The 18,526-nt window shown below is 59.9% G+C and overlaps 1 protein-coding gene across 4 annotated transcripts in view; it reads left to right on the top strand.

The window, feature by feature from the left end:
• Positions 1-17,478, top strand: part of LOC138806358 (maestro heat-like repeat family member 5) — a 35,298-nt gene extending 17,820 nt beyond the window's left edge. The window contains exons 16-30 of one of the 4 annotated variants that reach the window (XR_011365819.1): positions 442-571; positions 813-982; positions 2,978-3,127; positions 3,389-3,543; positions 6,759-6,918; positions 8,230-8,408; positions 10,804-10,941; positions 11,393-11,507; positions 12,307-12,450; positions 14,962-15,154; positions 15,756-15,911; positions 16,392-16,511; positions 16,628-16,730; positions 16,819-16,893; positions 17,256-17,341. Coding sequence is in view for 2 of the 4 variants with exons in the window: in XM_069991846.1 (XP_069847947.1) it covers positions 442-571; positions 813-982; positions 2,978-3,127; positions 3,389-3,543; positions 6,759-6,918; positions 8,230-8,408; positions 10,804-10,941; positions 11,393-11,507; positions 12,307-12,450; positions 14,962-15,138; positions 15,756-15,911; positions 16,389-16,511; positions 16,628-16,730; positions 16,819-16,893; positions 17,256-17,356 (2,076 nt within the window). In the remaining 2 variants the exon portion in view is untranslated. Of the gene's footprint in view, positions 1-441; positions 572-812; positions 983-2,977; positions 3,128-3,388; positions 3,544-6,758; positions 6,919-8,229; positions 8,409-10,803; positions 10,942-11,392; positions 11,508-12,306; positions 12,451-14,961; positions 15,155-15,755; positions 15,912-16,388; positions 16,512-16,627; positions 16,731-16,818; positions 16,894-17,255 lie in introns of all 4 variants that reach the window. The other 3 variants (XR_011365818.1, XM_069991847.1, XM_069991846.1) reach the window with 3 other exon arrangements.
• The last annotated feature ends 1,048 nt before the right edge of the window (positions 17,479-18,526 follow it).

The following is an 18,526-nucleotide window of genomic DNA, read 5'->3' as shown; positions in this document are numbered from 1 at the left end:
CAAAAAGACTTGCTCAAGATTAATCCTGTGTCAATGTGATTGATGAATTCGATGATTTATGTGACTAGAGCATGTGAGCTGGCCAGTTATTCTTACAAATAAGAGCTTTATTGAAGCTCGGGCCCCTATCAAGTAAGGCAAGTGACATGTGACACTTGGCTCGTGGTAGAGCTTTGTGCGTATTTTTGTGGGGCTCTGGATCTCGGTCTCCTGAGCAGCTAGGGTGACAGGAATGAGGAATGAGCCACCGGCGCCTGGATCCATTGTATTTTCCTCAATATTGCCTTAGTCGTATGCTTTCTCTTGATTGCCACGTTCTTTAGTAGCCCATCCCATCTTGCTAGTCCCCAGCCCCAGCTCCGCCACCCGGTTTGGGAGAGGCCGTGCTGGGCACCCGTGGCACTGTGGGGACCACGGGAGGAACATGCCCTCAACTGACAGGGGAACTTCACGCGGATCGGGAAGCTGGCGGGCATGCTGGGTATTCTGTGCCAGGATCCAGACGGGACCACCCAGTACCACAGTCTGGAAGGGGTGGGTCACCTCTACCCGCTCCTGACGCACCAGAAAGGTGAGCGCCCTCCGGAACTATCTCCCCCCACCCTGTCTCAGCCACCACTTCAGGCGGAGCCACACCAGCACTCTGAACTTGACCGTGCCCCAAGCCCCGTCTCCAACTCATCCCGACAATGACTCCACCCCTCAGACCCCCGGCCTCAAACGGGGCACTGGCCAGCCCCAACACTAATGAGCCGTCCTTCCTTTGGCTGTCTCCACTCTCGTCCGGCCTCCTCACCCTGCCCTGACCGCAGGAGGGCCAGAACAGGTGGAGTGTCAGAGCCCCAAGGAGCCTCCCCAGACCCACACAGAGAGAGCCGCCATCTGGAGCACTGGAGACCAGGGGGACACCACCCTGATCGCCCAGGAGACAGTGCCCCCAAAGGAACACATCTTCCAGCTGGGCAGCAACCACGCCATCAAGGTCAAAACCTGTAGGGTCTGGAGGTGGGGGGCGATGAGCAGGGCAGACCCCAGCATCTGGGGGTCAGAGTCGAGCAAGGATCTGGGGGTCAGAGGCTAGATCCTAGGGGTCAGAGGCTAGCATGGGATCAGGAGGTCAGAGTCTAGATCTGGGGGTCAGAGGCTGGCGCAAGATCCAGAGGTCAGAGGCTAGTATGAAATCTGAGGACCAGTGTCTAGTGCAGCATCTGTGGGCAGAATGGTTGGTCTTCAGTAACACCCATGGAGTCCAGCCAAGCTGAGACGGTTGTGTATGAGGCTCACAAGTGCCCTGGTGGACGCCGGACCCTGTGTTCTCAGTGGCTACAGCAAGCCAGCCCAGAGCTGACTTTACACCAGAGAGCCTAGGCTAGGGGCAAGAGCAGGCCAGGGAGACAAGGCTCACCCGGCTGTCACCCCAGCGGAGGCCTACAGCGAAGGTGGGGAAACCACCAGGAGCACAGTGTCCACCACCTGGTAGTGGGAGGCACTCTAGCAGCCTCCTTAGGAGAGCCACAGACTGACGTCATCAGTGCAGGCCCATGTGAGGACAGACTGACATCATCAGTGCAGGCCCACGTGAGGACAGACTGACATCATCAGTACAGGCCCACGTGAGGACAGACTGACATCATCAGTGCAGGCCTACGTGAGGACAGACTGACATCATCAGTACAGGCCCACGTGAGGACAGACTGACATCATCAGTGCAAGCCCACGTGAGGACAGACTGACATCATCAGTGCAGGTCCACGTGAGGACAGACTGACATCATCAGTGCAGGCTCATGTGAGGACAGACTGACATCATCAGTGCAGGCCCATGTGAGGACAGAGACTGACATCAGTGCAGGCCCACGTGAGGACAGACTGACATCATCAGTGCAGGCCCACGTGAGGACAGACTGATGTCATCAGTGCAGGCCCACGTGAGGACAGACTGACATCATCAGTGCAGGTCCACTTGAGGACAGACTGACATCATCAGTGCAGGCCCACGTGAGGATAGACTGACGTCATCAGTGCAGGCCTACGTGAGGACAGACTGACATCATCAGTACAGGCCCACGTGAGGACAGACTGACATCATCAGTGCAGGCCCATATGAGGACAGACTGACATCATCAGTGCAGGTCCATGTGAGGACAGACTGACGTCATCAGTGCAGGCCCACTTGAGGACAGACTGACATCATCAGTACAGGCCCACGTGAGGACAGACTGACATCATCAGTGCAGGCCCACGTGAGGACAGACTGACATCATCAGTGCAGGCTCATGTGAGGACAGAGACTGACATCAGTGCAGGCCCACGTGAGGACAGACTGACATCATCAGTGCAGGCCCACGTGAGGACAGACTGACATCATCAGTGCAGGCCCACGTGAGGACAGACTGACATCATCAGTACAGGCCCATGTGAGGACAGACTGACATCATCAGTGCAGGCCTACGTGAGGACAGACTGACATCATCAGTGCAGGCCCACGTGAGGACAGACTGACGTCATTAGTCCAGGTCCACGTGAGGACAGACTGACATCATCAGTGCAGGCCCACGTGAGGACAGACTGATGTCATCAGTGCAGGCCCACGTGAGGACAGACTGATGTCATCAGTGCAGGTCCACGTGAGGACAGACTGACATCATCAGTGCAGGTCCATGTGAGGACAGACTGACATCATCAGTGCAGGCCCACGTGAGGACAGACTGATGTCATCAGTGCAGGCCCACATGAGGACAGACTGATGTCATCAGTGCAGGCCCATGTGAGGACAGAGACTGACATCATCAGTGCAGGCCCACGTGAGGACAGACTGACATCATCAGAGCAGGCCCATGTGAGGGGGCTGGTGGAGTGTGGCCTCCCACATCTGATCTCAGAGTCTTGGGATCTGGACAAAGGAGAAGGATGACAATGGAGTCGGTGGTGGGGACTGGGGGACTGAGGGGCCGGGCGACGCCCTCGCTACTCCACAGGTGATCATCGGGCGGCTCACCTTGGCGGAGCTGACAGACTTCCTCTGGACGGTCATCGACAACCTGGGCTCTGCCAAAGAATTGCACACGCAGGTGGCCGCCCAGCTGCTTCTGTCTGTCGTCCAGGAGCATGGGACCAAGCTGGAGACTGTGAGGGGTTGGGCCTCCCCCCCCCACCCAGGGTGGCCGGGAGGGCAGCAGTCAGCTTCCAGGGCCCTGCTCTGGGCCAGGAGGGTACCCAAGCAGCCAGTAGAATGAAGGGGTGGAGGGTGGGGCTTCCAGGGCCCAGGGAAGATGCACCCCCACTGAGCCCTGCAACTGCCGGCCCAGGCTCTCAGGGTCAGAAGGCTTCCCTTGGGATGCCGCAGAGCTGGGCTGGGCCTCCCCATCCGATCTCCCCTCCCCACACAGGTGGCTGAAATGGGCCAGGCCATCCACCAGCACCTGTGCGCCATAGGCAACCCCACAGCCAGGGAGCAGGCCCTGCAGGCCATCACGCTGCTGGCCCACAGCCACGCCCCGGAGCTGGTGGCCGCCTTCCTGGACTTCTCCATCCCCCTGGACAGGTGCCCAGTCCTGCCCTCGTCCTCTGCCCCCCCCCCAGCTATCTGCTCCCTTGAGACCCACAGACATGGAGGAGGCTGCACACCGGGGTGTTGACACAGGCCTCCTGGGGTGGGCGCCGGAGGCTCTGATGACCGCCATTTGTGGGCATTTCACCCGAAACATTTTCTTTAGCTTCTGTCACCCCATTGCCTGGTGGCAGAGGGATCCCAGGACACTAAGTGCTCCTGGAAAGACCTCAGCCAACTCCAAAGGCCTGCTATGGGTCAGCAAAAGCTTCCCTCTCTCCTCCTCTCCTCTTCCTCTTCTCCCCCTCCTCTTCTTCCTCCCCTTCCCTCTCCTCTCACCTTCCTGCCTCTCCTTCTCCTCCTCCTCTTCCCCTCTTCTTCCTCCCCCTCCCTCTCCTCACCCCTCTTTCTCCCCTTCCTCCTCTTCCTCCCTCTCCTCCTCTTCCCCTTCCTTCCTCCTCCCTCCCTTCCTCTTCCTCCTCTTCCTCCTCTCCTTCCTGCTTGTCCAGAGCCCTCCAGCAGCTACAGCAGCCTCCAGCTTGGGGCTGGCCTTTCACAGACCCTGAACCAGAGATGGGTGCAGGCCTCCTCCCTAAACTCCCAGCTCAAATCCATCCCACGTCCTCAGTCTATCTCCCCTACCACCATGTGCCCTGCACCTGGCTTGGGGACACACTAATTCCCTGCCTTAAGCCAGTGACACTCTCTCTCTCTCTCTCTCTCTCTCTCTCTCTCTCTCTCTCTCTCTCTCTCTCTCTCTCTCTCTCTCTCTCTCTCTCTCTCTCCCCCTTGACCTCTCTCTCTCCCTGCCACCCTTCCCTCCGACTTCCCCCAGCAGTGTGTCCCCACAGCAGCCTCCTCCCACGGCACCATCCCCTCCCTCTGCTAGCCAGCGAAGCCCCAGAGGCGACAGAGGAAGGCCAGGGCCCTGCCACCTGCACACGCCCCTCACCCGGCTCCTTCCCACCCAGCATCCCCCCTCGCGCAGCCCAGCCTGCCATCACTTGGGCACTAGCAGCCTGCAATGACTTTGCACGTGAAGGTGTCTGCGTGTGGATTTTGAGGCTCCATTAGTGGTATAAATTCAGACCTTAACACAGGCTTTGTGTCGGGCACCAGTGGCTCACTCTTATAATCCTAGCTACTCAGGAAGCTAAGATCTAAGGGTTGTGGTTCAAAGCCAGGTCAGGTGGCAGAATCCTTGACACTCTTATCTCCAATTCACTACTAAAAAGGTGGAGGTTGAAGCTGTGGTTCAAGTGGTAGAACACTAGCTTTGAGCAAAATATCTCAGGGACAGCGCCCAGCCCCCGAGTTCAAGTCCTAGGACAGGCACAAAAAAAGTATCTTCTCCCGTATCGTGACCTGCCTTCCATGCCTTTGACCTCTTCGTCGGCGAGATGCTGGCTCACTCCACTGTCACACATTTGCACACCCAACCCTGCAGCCCACCTGGACATGATTTTCTTATAGACACAAGGCAGGGCTCCACCCAGCTCACTGGCTGATCACGCGGTGCTGGCCTGGCCGCTCGGGGGCTGTGGCCTCTCCTCTGTCCCCAGGGCCAGTACTAGAGTTCTACTTCCTGCAGCCTGTCTCGGCAGAGTGTATCTGTGCCTGCTGCTGGAGGTCTCCCTCTCTGTCTCCCCTAAGGCTATCTTGGCCTCTCTTAGCCCTTTGCATTTCTACATAACTTTTAGAATCAGGTTGCTACGTTTCCTTTTCTGTATTTCCCCTTATAACTACTTTAAAAAAATTTGATTCATGCTCAATTGTACAAAACTAGATCTGACCCAAGCTTTAGCTTGGTCATTGGTCACTCCCTGGCCAATAACAGTTACTACTAAATTATTCAGTTGATCTTTTAGTCATGTTACCTACATTAGTAACTCACTTTGCTACTTACTTGGCTTGGTGACTGTTTTATCAATGTGGGGGGCCCCCGCGGGGCAGTGCTGACTCCCTGGGGCCCCACCAAACGCTGTCCACCGCAGCCATGTCTCCCATTCCCACCAGCACTGGCCAGGCTCCGCCACCCCTTAGTCCTTCCCGTTCCTTGGACAGTGGCTGTCCCCAGAGGGGTCAGTGGCACGTGGAGCTCTGATTTGCGCTGCCTGCGGACATGGTGCTGGTGCCTTGCTTCCCACCATGGGAGAAATGCTCTGGAGAAATGTCTGCTCAAGCACTTGGTCCATTTGAGGATCGGGCTGATAGTCATTTGGTTGTTGACATGTTGCTTCTGTGTCCCGTAAGCCTGCTTGGGTCACTGCCATAGGCTGTCCGGGTCACTTCGTATTTCCAAGCCTTCTGGCTGGTCTCTGCCCCCACTTAACAGGTGAGGGCACAGCTTTTCACTCAGCCAGTCACCTCCAGAGAGCACCTGTCACCTTGGCTTCCTCTCCCCCACCTCTGAGCCCTCCTCTCTCCTCCGCCCTCCTCCCTCCTCCTCCCCCTCCTCTCCGCTCCCCTGCTTCATGGGAGGCTGCACCCCCACTGGACCAGAGATCCCTTCTGGTTCTTCCCTCAGCACAGGCTGTAGGCTGAGACCCAGAGGCCCAGGGAGTAGACAGAAATGTCACCTGTGGGTACCAGTGCCCATGGGTCATCTGTCCTCCGTCCTTGTGATGCCACTGTGGCCCCTCACTGCAGTCACCAAGCTGAGGCCCCGAGGGGCTAAGTGCCCTACAAAAGATCTCACAGCCCATAGGGGGCAGGGAAGGGCCTTGGTCCAGCCCCTCCGGGCTTACAGAGCCCCCTCCATTTCCTGGGGCAATGGCTACCTCCTGGAATCCAAGCCACGTGCTCGCTTAGCATGTCAGGTCTAGGGCACAATCCTTGGGACTGTCTTAATGCCCACTCAGCTACCCCCAGTGTAGCCCACTCTGACACCAGCCCAGCACCCAGACTCCAAGACCATGTGCTGGTCACTGCGTCTCAGGACCGCCTCACATCACCATGCCCTTAGGAAGGTCAGAGAGGCCAGGCTGGGCCCAGAGTCTGGACAGGGCTTGATCAAGGCAAGCCTAGATGCCCCTCTGCAAGGTGGGCACAAAGGCACGGCCCCAAATAGAGTTCTGCACATAGCTCGGGCCCAGGGGCCCTTACCCTGGGGCTTCTTCCAGGCACCCAGACCCAGGGCCTGGGGCCTGCTGGCCTAGCCAGGCAGGCCTGGATAGAGCATGGCCCTCACAGCCGCTCTCTGCCCACAGCCATGCCTTATGCCTGTGGAGGGCCCTAGGGGCCGAAGAGCCGATGAGCAGCCTGGTGCTGGGCATGCTGCTGAACTGGCTTCGGGTGCGGCCTCTGCCCCCTCGCACAAGCGGCAGCAGCCCTCAGCCCAAGGACAAGTCCTACCTGCGCTCACTAGCTGTGAGTCTCTGCCCCAGCCCAGCCTGGCCAGCCTGGCCTGATGTGCTGAGCTTTGGTGGGGGGCGGGGGGAGAGGGGAGGCAGGGCCTCAGGAAGCATCCAGCTCAGGCTCTCTATCCAGCTCCCTCTCCCTGGCCCTGAGTCTGGGCACAAGTGTTCCCCCATCCATCCCCAGGACTGGTAAGGGGGCTCCGTCCCCACTGTGCACCACACACTGTGTCAGTCGTCTCAGGAGGGCCCTGGGGGCAAAGTTCAAGCAGGGAGAGCCCCTCCCATACCCCCATGTGCTGTGGAGTTCTGGGGAGTCACAGATGCTGGGACACCCATAAAGCAGCCCCACCCTCCTGGAGGGACCCTTCCAGCTTTGCTCATAAGCCCAGGCCTGCCTGCCTCCGGGATGAGGCACTCCCGGAGTCCTGTCCCTCTCGGCGTCCTGTCCCTCTCGGCATCCTGTCCCTCCCGGCCAGACCCCGGCAAGGCAGAGGCTGGGCCTGACCCTATTTGTGATTGCAGGCATGATCCCAGCCCCCCAAAACTGCCACACAGCATCACGGCTGCCCCTTCCCTGCCAGTGTCCCCCCAAACAACCACCTGGAGCCCCAAAACAGAACAGCAGTCACATCAGGGGACCATGCAGCCCCATGGGACAGGACCCAGGCTAGCTCACACAGGACGTCCTGCCTGAGTCCCAAGAGCCCCAGAGCTGCCCCTCCTTGCCATGGATACCAGCACTGTCTCCCAGCCCTACCCCAGAACATTCTGGACCAAACGGTCAGGAGGCATGGCGGACAGGGCTGCTGTCCAGCTGCCAGGGAAGGGGGTGGATGTTGTCCCTTGTTTCCAGAGCAGCCATTCCCTAGGCCCCTGTAGACATGAAGCTGAGCATACCCGGGTGCTGAAGGACAGGACCCCCACCTCAGGGAAGACCTGAGCAGAACATGCCTCCGACAGCCACTGCGCACGGAGCAGAGGGCACAGTCGGGCTGTCTCCAAGGTGGCCCTGGGAGTCCACTCGGAAGTCCTTGGGTGTGCCTGGGCATCATGCCAGCCCGGCGCAGGGGGGAGGTCAGGGAACATGGCACTGTTGGGCAGTGGGTCCAGCTGCTTGGAGAGAGGGCCAGGCGGTTGCTGCACAGGTGGCAGTGTCGGCACAGGTGGTAAGGCCCAGTCCTGGCAGGAATGGCATCTGGACACTTGGATTTCTCTCCTGGGTGTTTGAGCAGTGAGGGAAAAGCACGATCAGTCTTGGGCATGATCTGCACTCCTGGCTCAGGAGCCCAGGCCCCGGCCCCTCACCTCGTCTCCCCTACAGGCCATGAACGCGCTGCACGAGCTGCAGTTTGCCCGGGAGTTCAAGAAGGCTGTGTGCGAGGCCTACCCCGAGCTGTTCCTGGCACTCCTCACCCAGGTCCACTACGTCCTGGAGCTGGACCTGCCCACTGAGGCTGAGGCAGAGCAGCAGGCACACGAGGCCACGCCCAGCCCCCAGAGGTAAGTCCAGAGCTGGGTGCCCTCAGCCAGTTCTGCAGACGTGCCTGGGGCGGTGCTGCTTTAGCAAGGCCTACACACCAAGAGGCCCAGAACAACAGGACTGCGCTGTCTCCTGTCTCCTGGCCTGAGCCCAGATGTCCTGGTTCTTCCAGCCGGTGGCTCCAGCCATCCCTGGAGATCAGCTGCTGGGAGCAGGACTCTAATCTCAGCCTCTGCTCTCCCTGTGTGTCTGGGTGTGAATGTCCCAGACACAAGTGCATCCTCCCGACACACGTCCCGCCGCAGGTGTCTTGGCTACTTAGGTGGCCAGTGGCACATTTTTGTGAAGGTCATGGACAGTTGTAGCCTCATCCCCTCCTGACTGGGGTGGGTAGAGCAGGAGGAGGGAGGGAGGGTTGTGGCATCCTCTCCTGGAACACGGCAGGCTCCCCGAGCTTCCCAGAGCACCCCGTCCTAATTCCTGAAATCCAATAAGCAAGCCTTTTCGAACCACTGGGGCTCATGCGTTTCATTTGTTTGTATTATGAGGTGCTTCATGCAATTTGTCAGTCTTAACAGCTCTCCCCAAGGCTTGTCACTGAAAAGAATGTCACTGCTTCTCTATCGTCTCAGAATTCCAATGTGCATGAAGTTCCTTTTTTTATTCAGATCAACTATGCAATGCATGAATCTTCCCTAATAAGCTAAGACGATCTCCTCCCCAAAGTGTGGCGGGTTGAGAGATAAGCGAAGGGGAACAGCCTCCCTCTGACTGCTTCTCTCCCTTCCCAAAGCCCTTCCCTGGGCTGCTGCCCACAGGTATCTGCTCACCGGCTGAGTGACCCCCCCACCGGTCCTCCATGAATAGCACCCCCGCCATGATGCCAACGCTATCTAACACCAGGCACCCTTGCCATTCTTCCTGGTTTGTCCCTGGCCTGTACCCCAAGAACAGAAGGTCCTGAAAGGCAGGGCTGTCCACCTCTCCTGGGAGCCCCATACCCCTGGGGCATCTGTGTGTCTCAGGATTCAACATTCCAGGGACGCCTGTGTGCCTTCTCATTCATCAGGGGCAGCTCTGTTTCTTGGGGCCCATGGGTAGCTTTCTGCCCTGGCCTTGCTGAGCAATCTCAAGCCATATCAATCTGCTTTGATCCATCTTAGCTCTGCCACCTTCCTCTGGCTTCTCTAGGGGTAGGTCTCTCCCAACACAGAAGTGTCTCTCCCCCTCCCCCCATTCCAAGTACATTGGCTCTGATTGGCCCAGCTCTTGTCACATGCCCACCCCTGAACCAATCCCTGGGAAGCAAGAGCACTTGAGGCTCTGATTGGCTGGGCCTGGCTCCCATGCCTCCTATAATATACCCAAAGGTGACAGAGCTTCCCTCCCCCAGGGGAAAGATGCCCCTTGGCCTTGCGCTGGGTGCAGAGACTGCGTGATGTCACTCGGTGTACCATGGGCCAGTGTCCCCAGTTTACCAAGATGACTGGTACCATGAGGGAGGCCCACAGAGGGGGTCTGGGCACCCACTGTGGAGCAGCCCAGGGAGGTGGGTGCCCAGGACACCAAGCAGCAGCCTTGAGGCAGGGGGACTTGTGTGTTCATGGTTCCTGGTTCCCAATCGGTGAGCTGTCCCTTGAGCCTTGGAGAGAGGGGCTTCGGGCAGGGCACGCTTCCTCTGGCATCGCCTCCCTGACTCACAAAAAGACCCTTGCTTTACGGGCTTTACCCACCACAGTCAGTCACAGCCAGGTCTTCTCCTTTCTCCCGTTGTGGGCTGACCCTGAGCCCACCCTGGCCACCAAGCAATCAGCCCTGGGCCATCCCGGTTACATGCGCACTCGTGTGTGCTGAGGTCTCCTGGATTCTCTGTGTTTGAGGGCAGAGCCTCAGTACTGGAAAGAAACTTTCCCTTGATTCCACACACCTCTCCTCCTCCCTTCCCGCTACACCTCCTCACAGCTCCATCTTGTCTTTAAGCTTCTGCACCCCTCCAGGCTCAGGCAGAGCCCTCCCAGCATGGGGGTGGGGAGGCCACGGAGCCCTAGATGGCCCAGAAGCTCTCTCCAGCCCTGCCCTCTGAACTCCACTCCTGTGAATCAGTGCTGGGCAGTTGCTGTCTCCTGCAGGTGACCCCAGGACCCTTGGCACTGCTGCTTCCCCGGGAGCCCGCTGTCTCCCCTACAAGGGCTCTCACTGGTCTCTGGCTCAAGCAGGGCCCAGGCTTGGGTGGGCATCGACTGTCCATGCTGCAGGCTGCCCTGCCTCACCCTAGGCCTCAGCCCTTCTGGGGGCAAGAAGGGCAGGAAGGTGCCACCCCGGGAGGAAGGCACAGAGGCAGAGCTGGCTGGGGCAGGGGTGGCCTGGGCGCGCTCTCCAGCCCGGACAGACCTTGAGCTCCCCGCTCTGCCGCAGCACATCGGTAGAGGCACTAAAGAGCCTGCTGTCCACCACGGGGCACTGGCACGACTTCGCCCACCTGGAGCTGCAGGACACCTGGGAGTACTTCACCTCCATCCATACCTACGCACAGGGCGTGGGCCTCCTCGCCAGGTATCCCTGGGGAAAGGAGCAGGAGCCTACTCTAGGCTTGGTGGATGTGTGGACCACAGGAATGAGACCCGGGCCCCATCTAGATCACCAGCGCCTCCACAGGGCTGTGTGTGAACAGCAGGTGCTGGCCCAGTGGCTTTGGGCACAGGATGGCAAGTAGCCTCAGCCCCGGTCACAGGCAGGTGCACGGTATTCTGTAGGGTCAGGTTCCTCCCCTGCCCCACCCTTGCCTTGACCTCCTCGGGGACAGTGTCTACCTGTGCCTACTTCTCCGTCCCACGCCTAGCCCAGGCTTGGCACAGAGTGGACAGCTAGGACACCGAGGTGGAGGGACTTTCTCGCAAAGGGGAATGTCCACTCAGGTGGGACACTCCTGGCCACCAGGCCTCACCTGCCCGGTGGTGCTGGGTGTGGCTGGACAGGGACAGCAGGCCAGACCCCGCCCCCGCAGGGCCATGGTACAGAACCAGTGTAAACAGATCAAGGCATTGCTGAGCCACCTACTGCCCAGCCTGCAGAGCCAGGAGGAACGGGAGCGGAAAGCAGCCATCTTCATCTTCATTGAGGTGAGCTGGGACCAGGGTGTGGCACCTGACAGCAAAACCCCACCAGACCTCACCCCAGTGGGAGGAGGCTACGGGGGGGGGTCTCGCTCATCCCTCACCTCCAGCTCTACAGCTGTCCACACACTGTGCTGCTGGGTTGGGGCCCCCTCCATCGGCCCCCCCACCCCCCACAGCCTGTAGCCATGTCTCTAAACATCCACCCTCCGCCCCGAGATGCTTCAGAACTGGCCTCTGAGTTGAGGCCAGGCAGGCCTGGCTTGGTACAATTTGAGGATCCTCTCCCCACCCAGCCGAGAGACACAAATGAAGCCCTGTCCTCCCCTGGCGTGGCTGGCCACCAGCAGCCCAGGCCGGTGAAGCAGCAGGGGCAGGTGCTGGGCTATGGCCGGCTTGGCCACTGTGGGCTCTGAGCATTAGCAGGGCTTCGAGGTAGGGTCACCACTATGATGGCCACTGGTGACCGGATGCCTTTAACCCAGGCCTGAGCCTCCTAACGCCAGCTCCCACCCAACCAGCAAGATTTCCGGGCAGCCTCTCCCCGGGTGCCCATGAGCCAGCTATGGGTATAAGTTGGCCCTGGCCTCACTGCATAATGCAGACCCGGCCCTTCCCCTCTCTGGGCCAGTGTACCTGAAAGAGTGGACAGGTAACTTCAAATGTGTGTAAGCCCAGGGGGAGCTAGCTAAGGCCCCTTGCCCCTCCCAGACACTGGCCCCCCTGACCACCAATGAGGGTGCAGCCTACTGGGAGGGAGGGCCGGGCCTGAGCAACCTGCCTTCTGGGACCGCCTCCCGCCCAGTTCCTCTACAGCCCCACCCTGCTGGAGGTGCTGTCCAAACAGCAGGCACTGACCATCCTGGCACAAGGCCTCGAGGACCCCAACCCCAAGGTTCGCGTGTCCAGCCTGCAGGGCCTCGGAAACATCCTCTTCCACCCAGAAAAGGTGAGCGGGGTCACCACGCCGGGGCAGCGGGGCCCGCGGGCCGGCACGCCGTCTCTGTCACCTCCACTGGTGTGGCGGGGACACCTGACACCTCTGCACCAGTTTCCCATGTGGGAGGGAGCACCGCACCCCTCCGCACCAAGGGCAGACCAGTCCCCACACAGAGACAAGCCAGCCAGCTGGCTCCCAGACGGGACATCCCCAGAGGCGGGGTCCCAACGCCCTGTCTGCCTCTCCGTGGTAGACAGAACATGAGTTCCTGCGGAGAGCAGCGCGGGCCTGTGGTCAGCCCCAAGCACTTTGTCCCCTTTGTGGCTGGCACCCTGCACGGTGTGGCCCTCCCAGGCTAAAAGCCAGCTAGACAGCGGCGTCCTCGCTGACGGGGAAGGGAGACCTCGCCTTGCCGCCTCTGTCCGGGGAGGCGCGCCTCGCCCCCGTGTCTGTTGAGGAAGCTGTTAGAGACACAGGACCCTCAGAGCTCGCAGGACAGCGTGGTCACCAGGAGGCACAGAGGGATGCTTTCCAGAGAACCCCCAGTCTGGCTCTCGCCACTGGTGTTCAGCTTGTAGATCTCCACAGGAGAAAGAGGCACCGTCAGTAAGGGCCCCCCAGTCAGCAACGCCCTTTACCAGCACGTGACACATAGTAGGTACCTGAGAGTCGAGCTGGAGACAGCATTGGCTCATCAATTCTTCCATCCACCTCCCGCCTCCTGACCATCCACCCTTCCTTTCCATCTACCTACGCAGGTATCCATCCACCCATCCATCACCAACCTTCCATACATACATACTCCCACACACCCCTCCATCCATCCACCCACCCAACCCTCCATCCATTCATCCATCCAACCCTCTACCCATCCATCCACCCAACCATCCATCCACCCATCCAACCCTCTATCCATCCATCCACCCATCCAACCCTCTATCCATCCATTCACCCATCCACCCACCCATTCACCCACTCATCAATCCACCAACCTTGTGTATATATACCCTCCATCCCTCCACACAATCATCTACCCATCCAACCAGTCATCTCACCTTCCATTCATTTACCCATCCATTCATCCACCAACCATACATATATACACACATATCTACTGACCCATCATCCATCCATCCACTGCTGCATCTACCCATCTATTCATCAATCCTTACACCCATACACTGTCCACCCACCCTTCTATCTAACCCTTCATCTACCCATGTATCTCCTTAGCAACTCATTCCTTTACCCACTCACATACCCATACAACCACATCAACCTATCCATTCATCCATCCACCCAAACATCCTTCCCCCACCTGTTCATCCTTCCATCTGCCTACAAAACCACCCACCATTTATCCATTTATCTCTCGTCCATTTATCCCCATCCATTCATCTGCCTATCCAGCCATTCAGCCAGCTACCCATTCATCTGTATACCCACCCACTCATCCATCCACCTATCCATCATCTATTTGTTCCTTAGTCCCTTCATCTGACTCATTCTTTTTGTTTTTGAGCAAACTTTATGGATGTCCTAAGTTCTGGTATTAAAAATTAAATTAATTCTCAACAACTGAGTCACCTAACTGTAAAACACTCCTCAGGGGCACCTACAGGTGCCAAATGCACGAGGACCCTGGCTCTTTGCTTAAAAGTTGTAAAAACAAGTCACCCTGGCTTGCACACATTATCGATAAACAGCACAAGATCTGGGGACATCCACCGTGCTTTCTGATGATCATCTAGAGAATTCGGGAGTGTACTGCCAACAAGTGGGACGGGCAGAATTGGCTCACAGTGGACTCCCTTGAGGATCCAGTCACATCCATGTTAAGATCCAGGGATCTTTAATTTTAATCTGGGCGTGGGTGGCTCACGCCTGTCATCCTAGCTACTCAGGAGGCTGAGATCTGAGGATCACAGTTCAAAGCCAGCCGGAGCAGGAAAGTCCATGAGGCTGTCATCTACAATTAACCACCAGAAACCTAGAAGTAGTGCTGTGGCTCAAGTGGCAGAGCTCTAGCCAGGCCCAGAGTTCAAGCCCCACGACCAACAAAGAAAAATAGCAATTATTATTTTAAGATGGTATAAAAATGGAGCGCAGTGGTCATAGCATGAAAAGCCGGAAACCACCACCGGGGACCCATGGAATTCTGCTTATGGGGGAAAGCAGGGGCTTCAGTAGGTGTCCCTGGACCTGCCTCCACTGGTCCGGCTCCAGCCGGCATCTGACCCGAGGGGAGCTGGAAATGGGGCGAAGGCCAGACGGGACGGAGGGAGGGAAGGAGGGGTGACTCAGGACCAGGAGGAGGAAGAGGCTGAGAGGGAGCAGTACGGAGCCCGTCTCCTGGACTGCACTGCCCCAGGCAGCCCAGCGTGGGGTGCCCAGGGGCTCCGCACAGCCTGTGGCCCGGGGGACAGGGACGGGGAAGGGATAGGGGTGCAAGGGATGGGGGTGCAAGGATAGGGGCTCCAGGAGGAGGAGTAGCCCACGCCCTCACCCCCTGATCCACAGAGAAGCCTGCTCCGCAGACAGATCCCACCCTTCCTGGCCGGCTTCTTCCAGAACAGCGAGGCCATGGTGGTGGGCGTCATGAAAACCCTGTCAGATGTGCTGCGCTGCCTCGGAGCGCAGGGCGCCGGGGCCCTGAGCCTCAGCATCGCTATCAACGCCCGCTCCTTCTTCGATGACGTGAGCGCGGGGCCAGGTGGGGCTGGGTGCGTCCCACGCGGCCCTCCCTGCGCCTCCCTGGGACCTGGGAACCCCACTCCCCTCCTGCTCTGGGGGACTCCAAGGCCAGGGAGCTGCAGGAGCCCAGGCCACAGGTGGGCTGGCCTGCCCGGTCCCTGTGTGGCTGAGCAGTGTCAAGGCCAATCTCTCTCTGGCCCCTCCACCAACGGCTCCACCAGTGGCCCTGCAGTCCCCCAAACCTAAGACAAGTTACATCTGCAGCAGCCGCCCTCCCTTCACTGGGAGAAGGGGAGCAGGGGGTGAAGCATAAGTTCTGCACCAAGCTGGATTGAAAGGATGCAATCATTGGGTGTGAGAAACAGGCTGCCCTGTGTATGAGGACAGTCTGAGACGTGGCCTGGGGCCCTGCCTGAGGGGGGAGGCCTGGCTCAGTCTGAGGTAGGAGGCCTGGCTCTTTCCTGGATTCCTGTCTGAAGGGGAAGGCCAGGTCCAGGGCCCCTGCAGGAGTTGGAGGCACGGTGCTGCCCTGGAGCGCTAGGCCTGCCTGAGGGAACCAAAAGAGAGGAAGGCCCCAAGTTAGGGGTTCCGGGCACCCCCTCCAAGCCCCTGCCTCACAGGAGCGGGACAAGATTCGAGCAGCAGCCATGGCATTGTTCGGAGATCTGGTGGCAACGGTGGCAAACAGGGAACTGCGTGGGCTCCAGACCCAGGTGTGCCAGAGCATGCTGCCTCTACTCCTGCACCTGAAGGACCAGTGCCCGGCCGTCGTCGCGGTCAGTGCCCGCGGTGGCTGCGTGCACACGAGGGCATTCACAGAGGGGTCCGTGTGGGTGCACGTGTACGTGCATGCAGGTGCATGCACCCACACAGGTGGCCACACACCTGGCACACACTTGCATGCATGCAAATGCACTCTCACGTGCATTCTCACTGTGCTCTCTGTGAGCCAGGTGTCTGTTCCCCGCACGGGGCATGCACAGGGCTCTGAGGAGCACTGAGCTTGTACACTGGCTGCAATACTCCCTGCTGTGCCCAGCGTTGGTGGCCTCGCTGTCACCTGGGAAATGGACACGCAGCACAGCCGGAAGGGGCCAAGTCAGAGCTACTCACAGTCCAGCCTGAGGCTGGGGGCTTCCCCGGACCTCAGCCTGCCCGGGCATCCTCAGCACTGTGGTCACTGAGGGAGGAGGTAGACCCCGGGCCCAGACACACAGGGCAGTGGCTGAAGTGCCCCCTGGCTGTCCCCACAGCAGGCCAAGTTCGCCTTCTACCGCTGTGCGGTCCTGCTCTGCTGGCCGCTACAGCACACACTGTTCTGCACGCTGGCCTGGGAGCATGGTCTCAGCGCCCGCCACTTCCTCTGGACCTGCCTGGTGAGCTGCTGGGGTCCAGGGCCGGGCGTGGGGGCCTGGGCTACCCGCCCCGACCCCTCGCTGTCTCGTGGGGGCCGGGCCAGCCCGGTGGTGATGAGTGGGCTTCCTGTGGCCAGATGACCCACAGCCAGGAGGAGTTCAGCATCCACTTATCCCAGGCCCTCAGCTACCTGCACAGCCGCCACCACCACATCAAGACCTGGGCAGCACTCTTCATAGGTGGGCAGCAGGCCCTGGGGGAGGGAACCTGGGGGAAGGGACACAGGGTGGCTCTGGGCCCCCAAGAGCTGTCAGCGGTCTCTCACAGGGTACACCACCTGCTACCACCCTGAGGCCGTGTCCCAGATGACCAATGACATCGATAGAAAGCTACTATTTTGCAGTAAGCAGCCCCTGTCCTGACTCCACATACTAAGACCCACTTCACAGATGGCAAAACCAAAACCCCAGAGATCAGCGGCTCCTCCAGCTCCTCCCCAGCCTAGTGCCAGCCCCAGCATGGGACCCAGGCATCTCCCGCCCTGCCTCTGTCCCTGGCCTGGAGCTCCAGACAGGGCCCCTGGGGTGTGGGGTTCTGCCCAGCCCACTGAACCCCTCCAACAGAGCCAGGACACGAGGGGTGGGCTGGCAAATGTGATGGAGAATGAGGTCTAGGCCCTGGCTCGCACCCACCCCCACGCGGCTGCCTTGGGGCCACTCCACGGCCAGGTCCCCTCTGACTTATCTCTTCTCCCCTCCCTGGAGCTTTCGAAGATCTCAGAAAAGACCCAGAACCAGGCATCCGGGAATTTGCCACCAGACTGCTCTCCTTCTTCCGGGAGATGTCGGCCAAATCCCAGGACTGACTGGCAGCCACCTCCCTGCCTGTCCTGCTCCCTGAGCCCACGCAGGGCAGCCCCGGTGCCGCTCACCAGAGCTCGGCTGCATGACATTTTTCCATTTGAAAGAAAAGTCTAGATTCAACAAAGCACTGTGGACCCACCGGCTCCCCTCCGTGGCCCCATCCCAACATCGGCAGCCCCTCCGCTGTGGCCACGCCACGCGAGACCCTGGCGGGGACTCGGGGACTGCCAGCAGGGCAGCAGGGACGGGCTGTGAGGGCTGGGAGCCCGTGATAGCCCCTCCGCTTCCAGAGACACGGCCAGCTCCGTGTGACCCCCTGGCGCCCCTGGCCTCTGGTCTGTCTCCATCTTGGAGCCATGTTGGGGCTGAAGCTGATGGCGGGGGAGGATGTCAAGCCAGGCAGGGACCCGAGTCTCCCTTCCAACCCCTCCACCCTCCTGCGTCCAGTCAGGGCAGGTCCCAGGGGCTGGCAGCCACGGCCAGCCTGGCCCACGTCGGGCTGAGGCAGGGGAGGGTGCTTGCCCTCGTGTGGAGTGGCAGGCCTTCCCTTGTCTGTGCCCCCACCCCACCCCGCCCCCGCCAGACGGGCCAGCCAGCTCTCCCAGGCTGGACACCCCAGCAGAGCTTTCAACCCGCACATCCCCACCCCTCAACCCCAAGGCCCAGCAACGAGCCCTGCTGGACAGAGGCCTGGGCTGCTCCTGCGGCCTAGCACCCCACCTCGCCTAGACAAAACCCAGCTATCCTCCCACCTCCCCAGCCTCTGCCCGCGGGGCACGGCTATGCGTGTTCAGCGTACTTCTGCCTCTCTGTGTGTCACCAGCTTGACCACTGACCTCGTGGGTGCCGGCATCCGAGCCATTGCTCGTGCCTGGGGTCTCTCCTGGATGCAGCCTGATGGGCCGGGGCAGCAGGGGCCAGGACTGACTCTGCAGAGAAGGGTGGGCTCTTGGAGAGGGCTACTCTTAGCCCTCCTGGCTGCCCTCGAGAGCCCTGGGCCCTGGGCAGCAGGCCCACCTGCGGCTCTCAGGCCTGGGCCCTCAGACCTGGCCCTGAGACAGGCTCCGTGGTGGTGTCCCATGGCGTGGACAGGCAGGCTCTGGGGAGGTGGCACACAGTAGGTGCTCAGACGTACATAATAGGTGCTCAGACACCCACAGCAACACCAGGCC

The sequence above is a fragment of the Dipodomys merriami genome, unplaced genomic scaffold, assembly GCF_024711535.1.
Source record: "Dipodomys merriami isolate MVZ:Mamm:240054 unplaced genomic scaffold, mDipMer1.0.p SCAF_4, whole genome shotgun sequence".
NCBI classification, from domain to species: Eukaryota; Metazoa; Chordata; class Mammalia; order Rodentia; family Heteromyidae; genus Dipodomys; species Dipodomys merriami.
The sequence above is the reverse complement of the archived record's forward strand: the minus strand, read 5'-3'. Positions and strand labels throughout refer to the sequence as shown.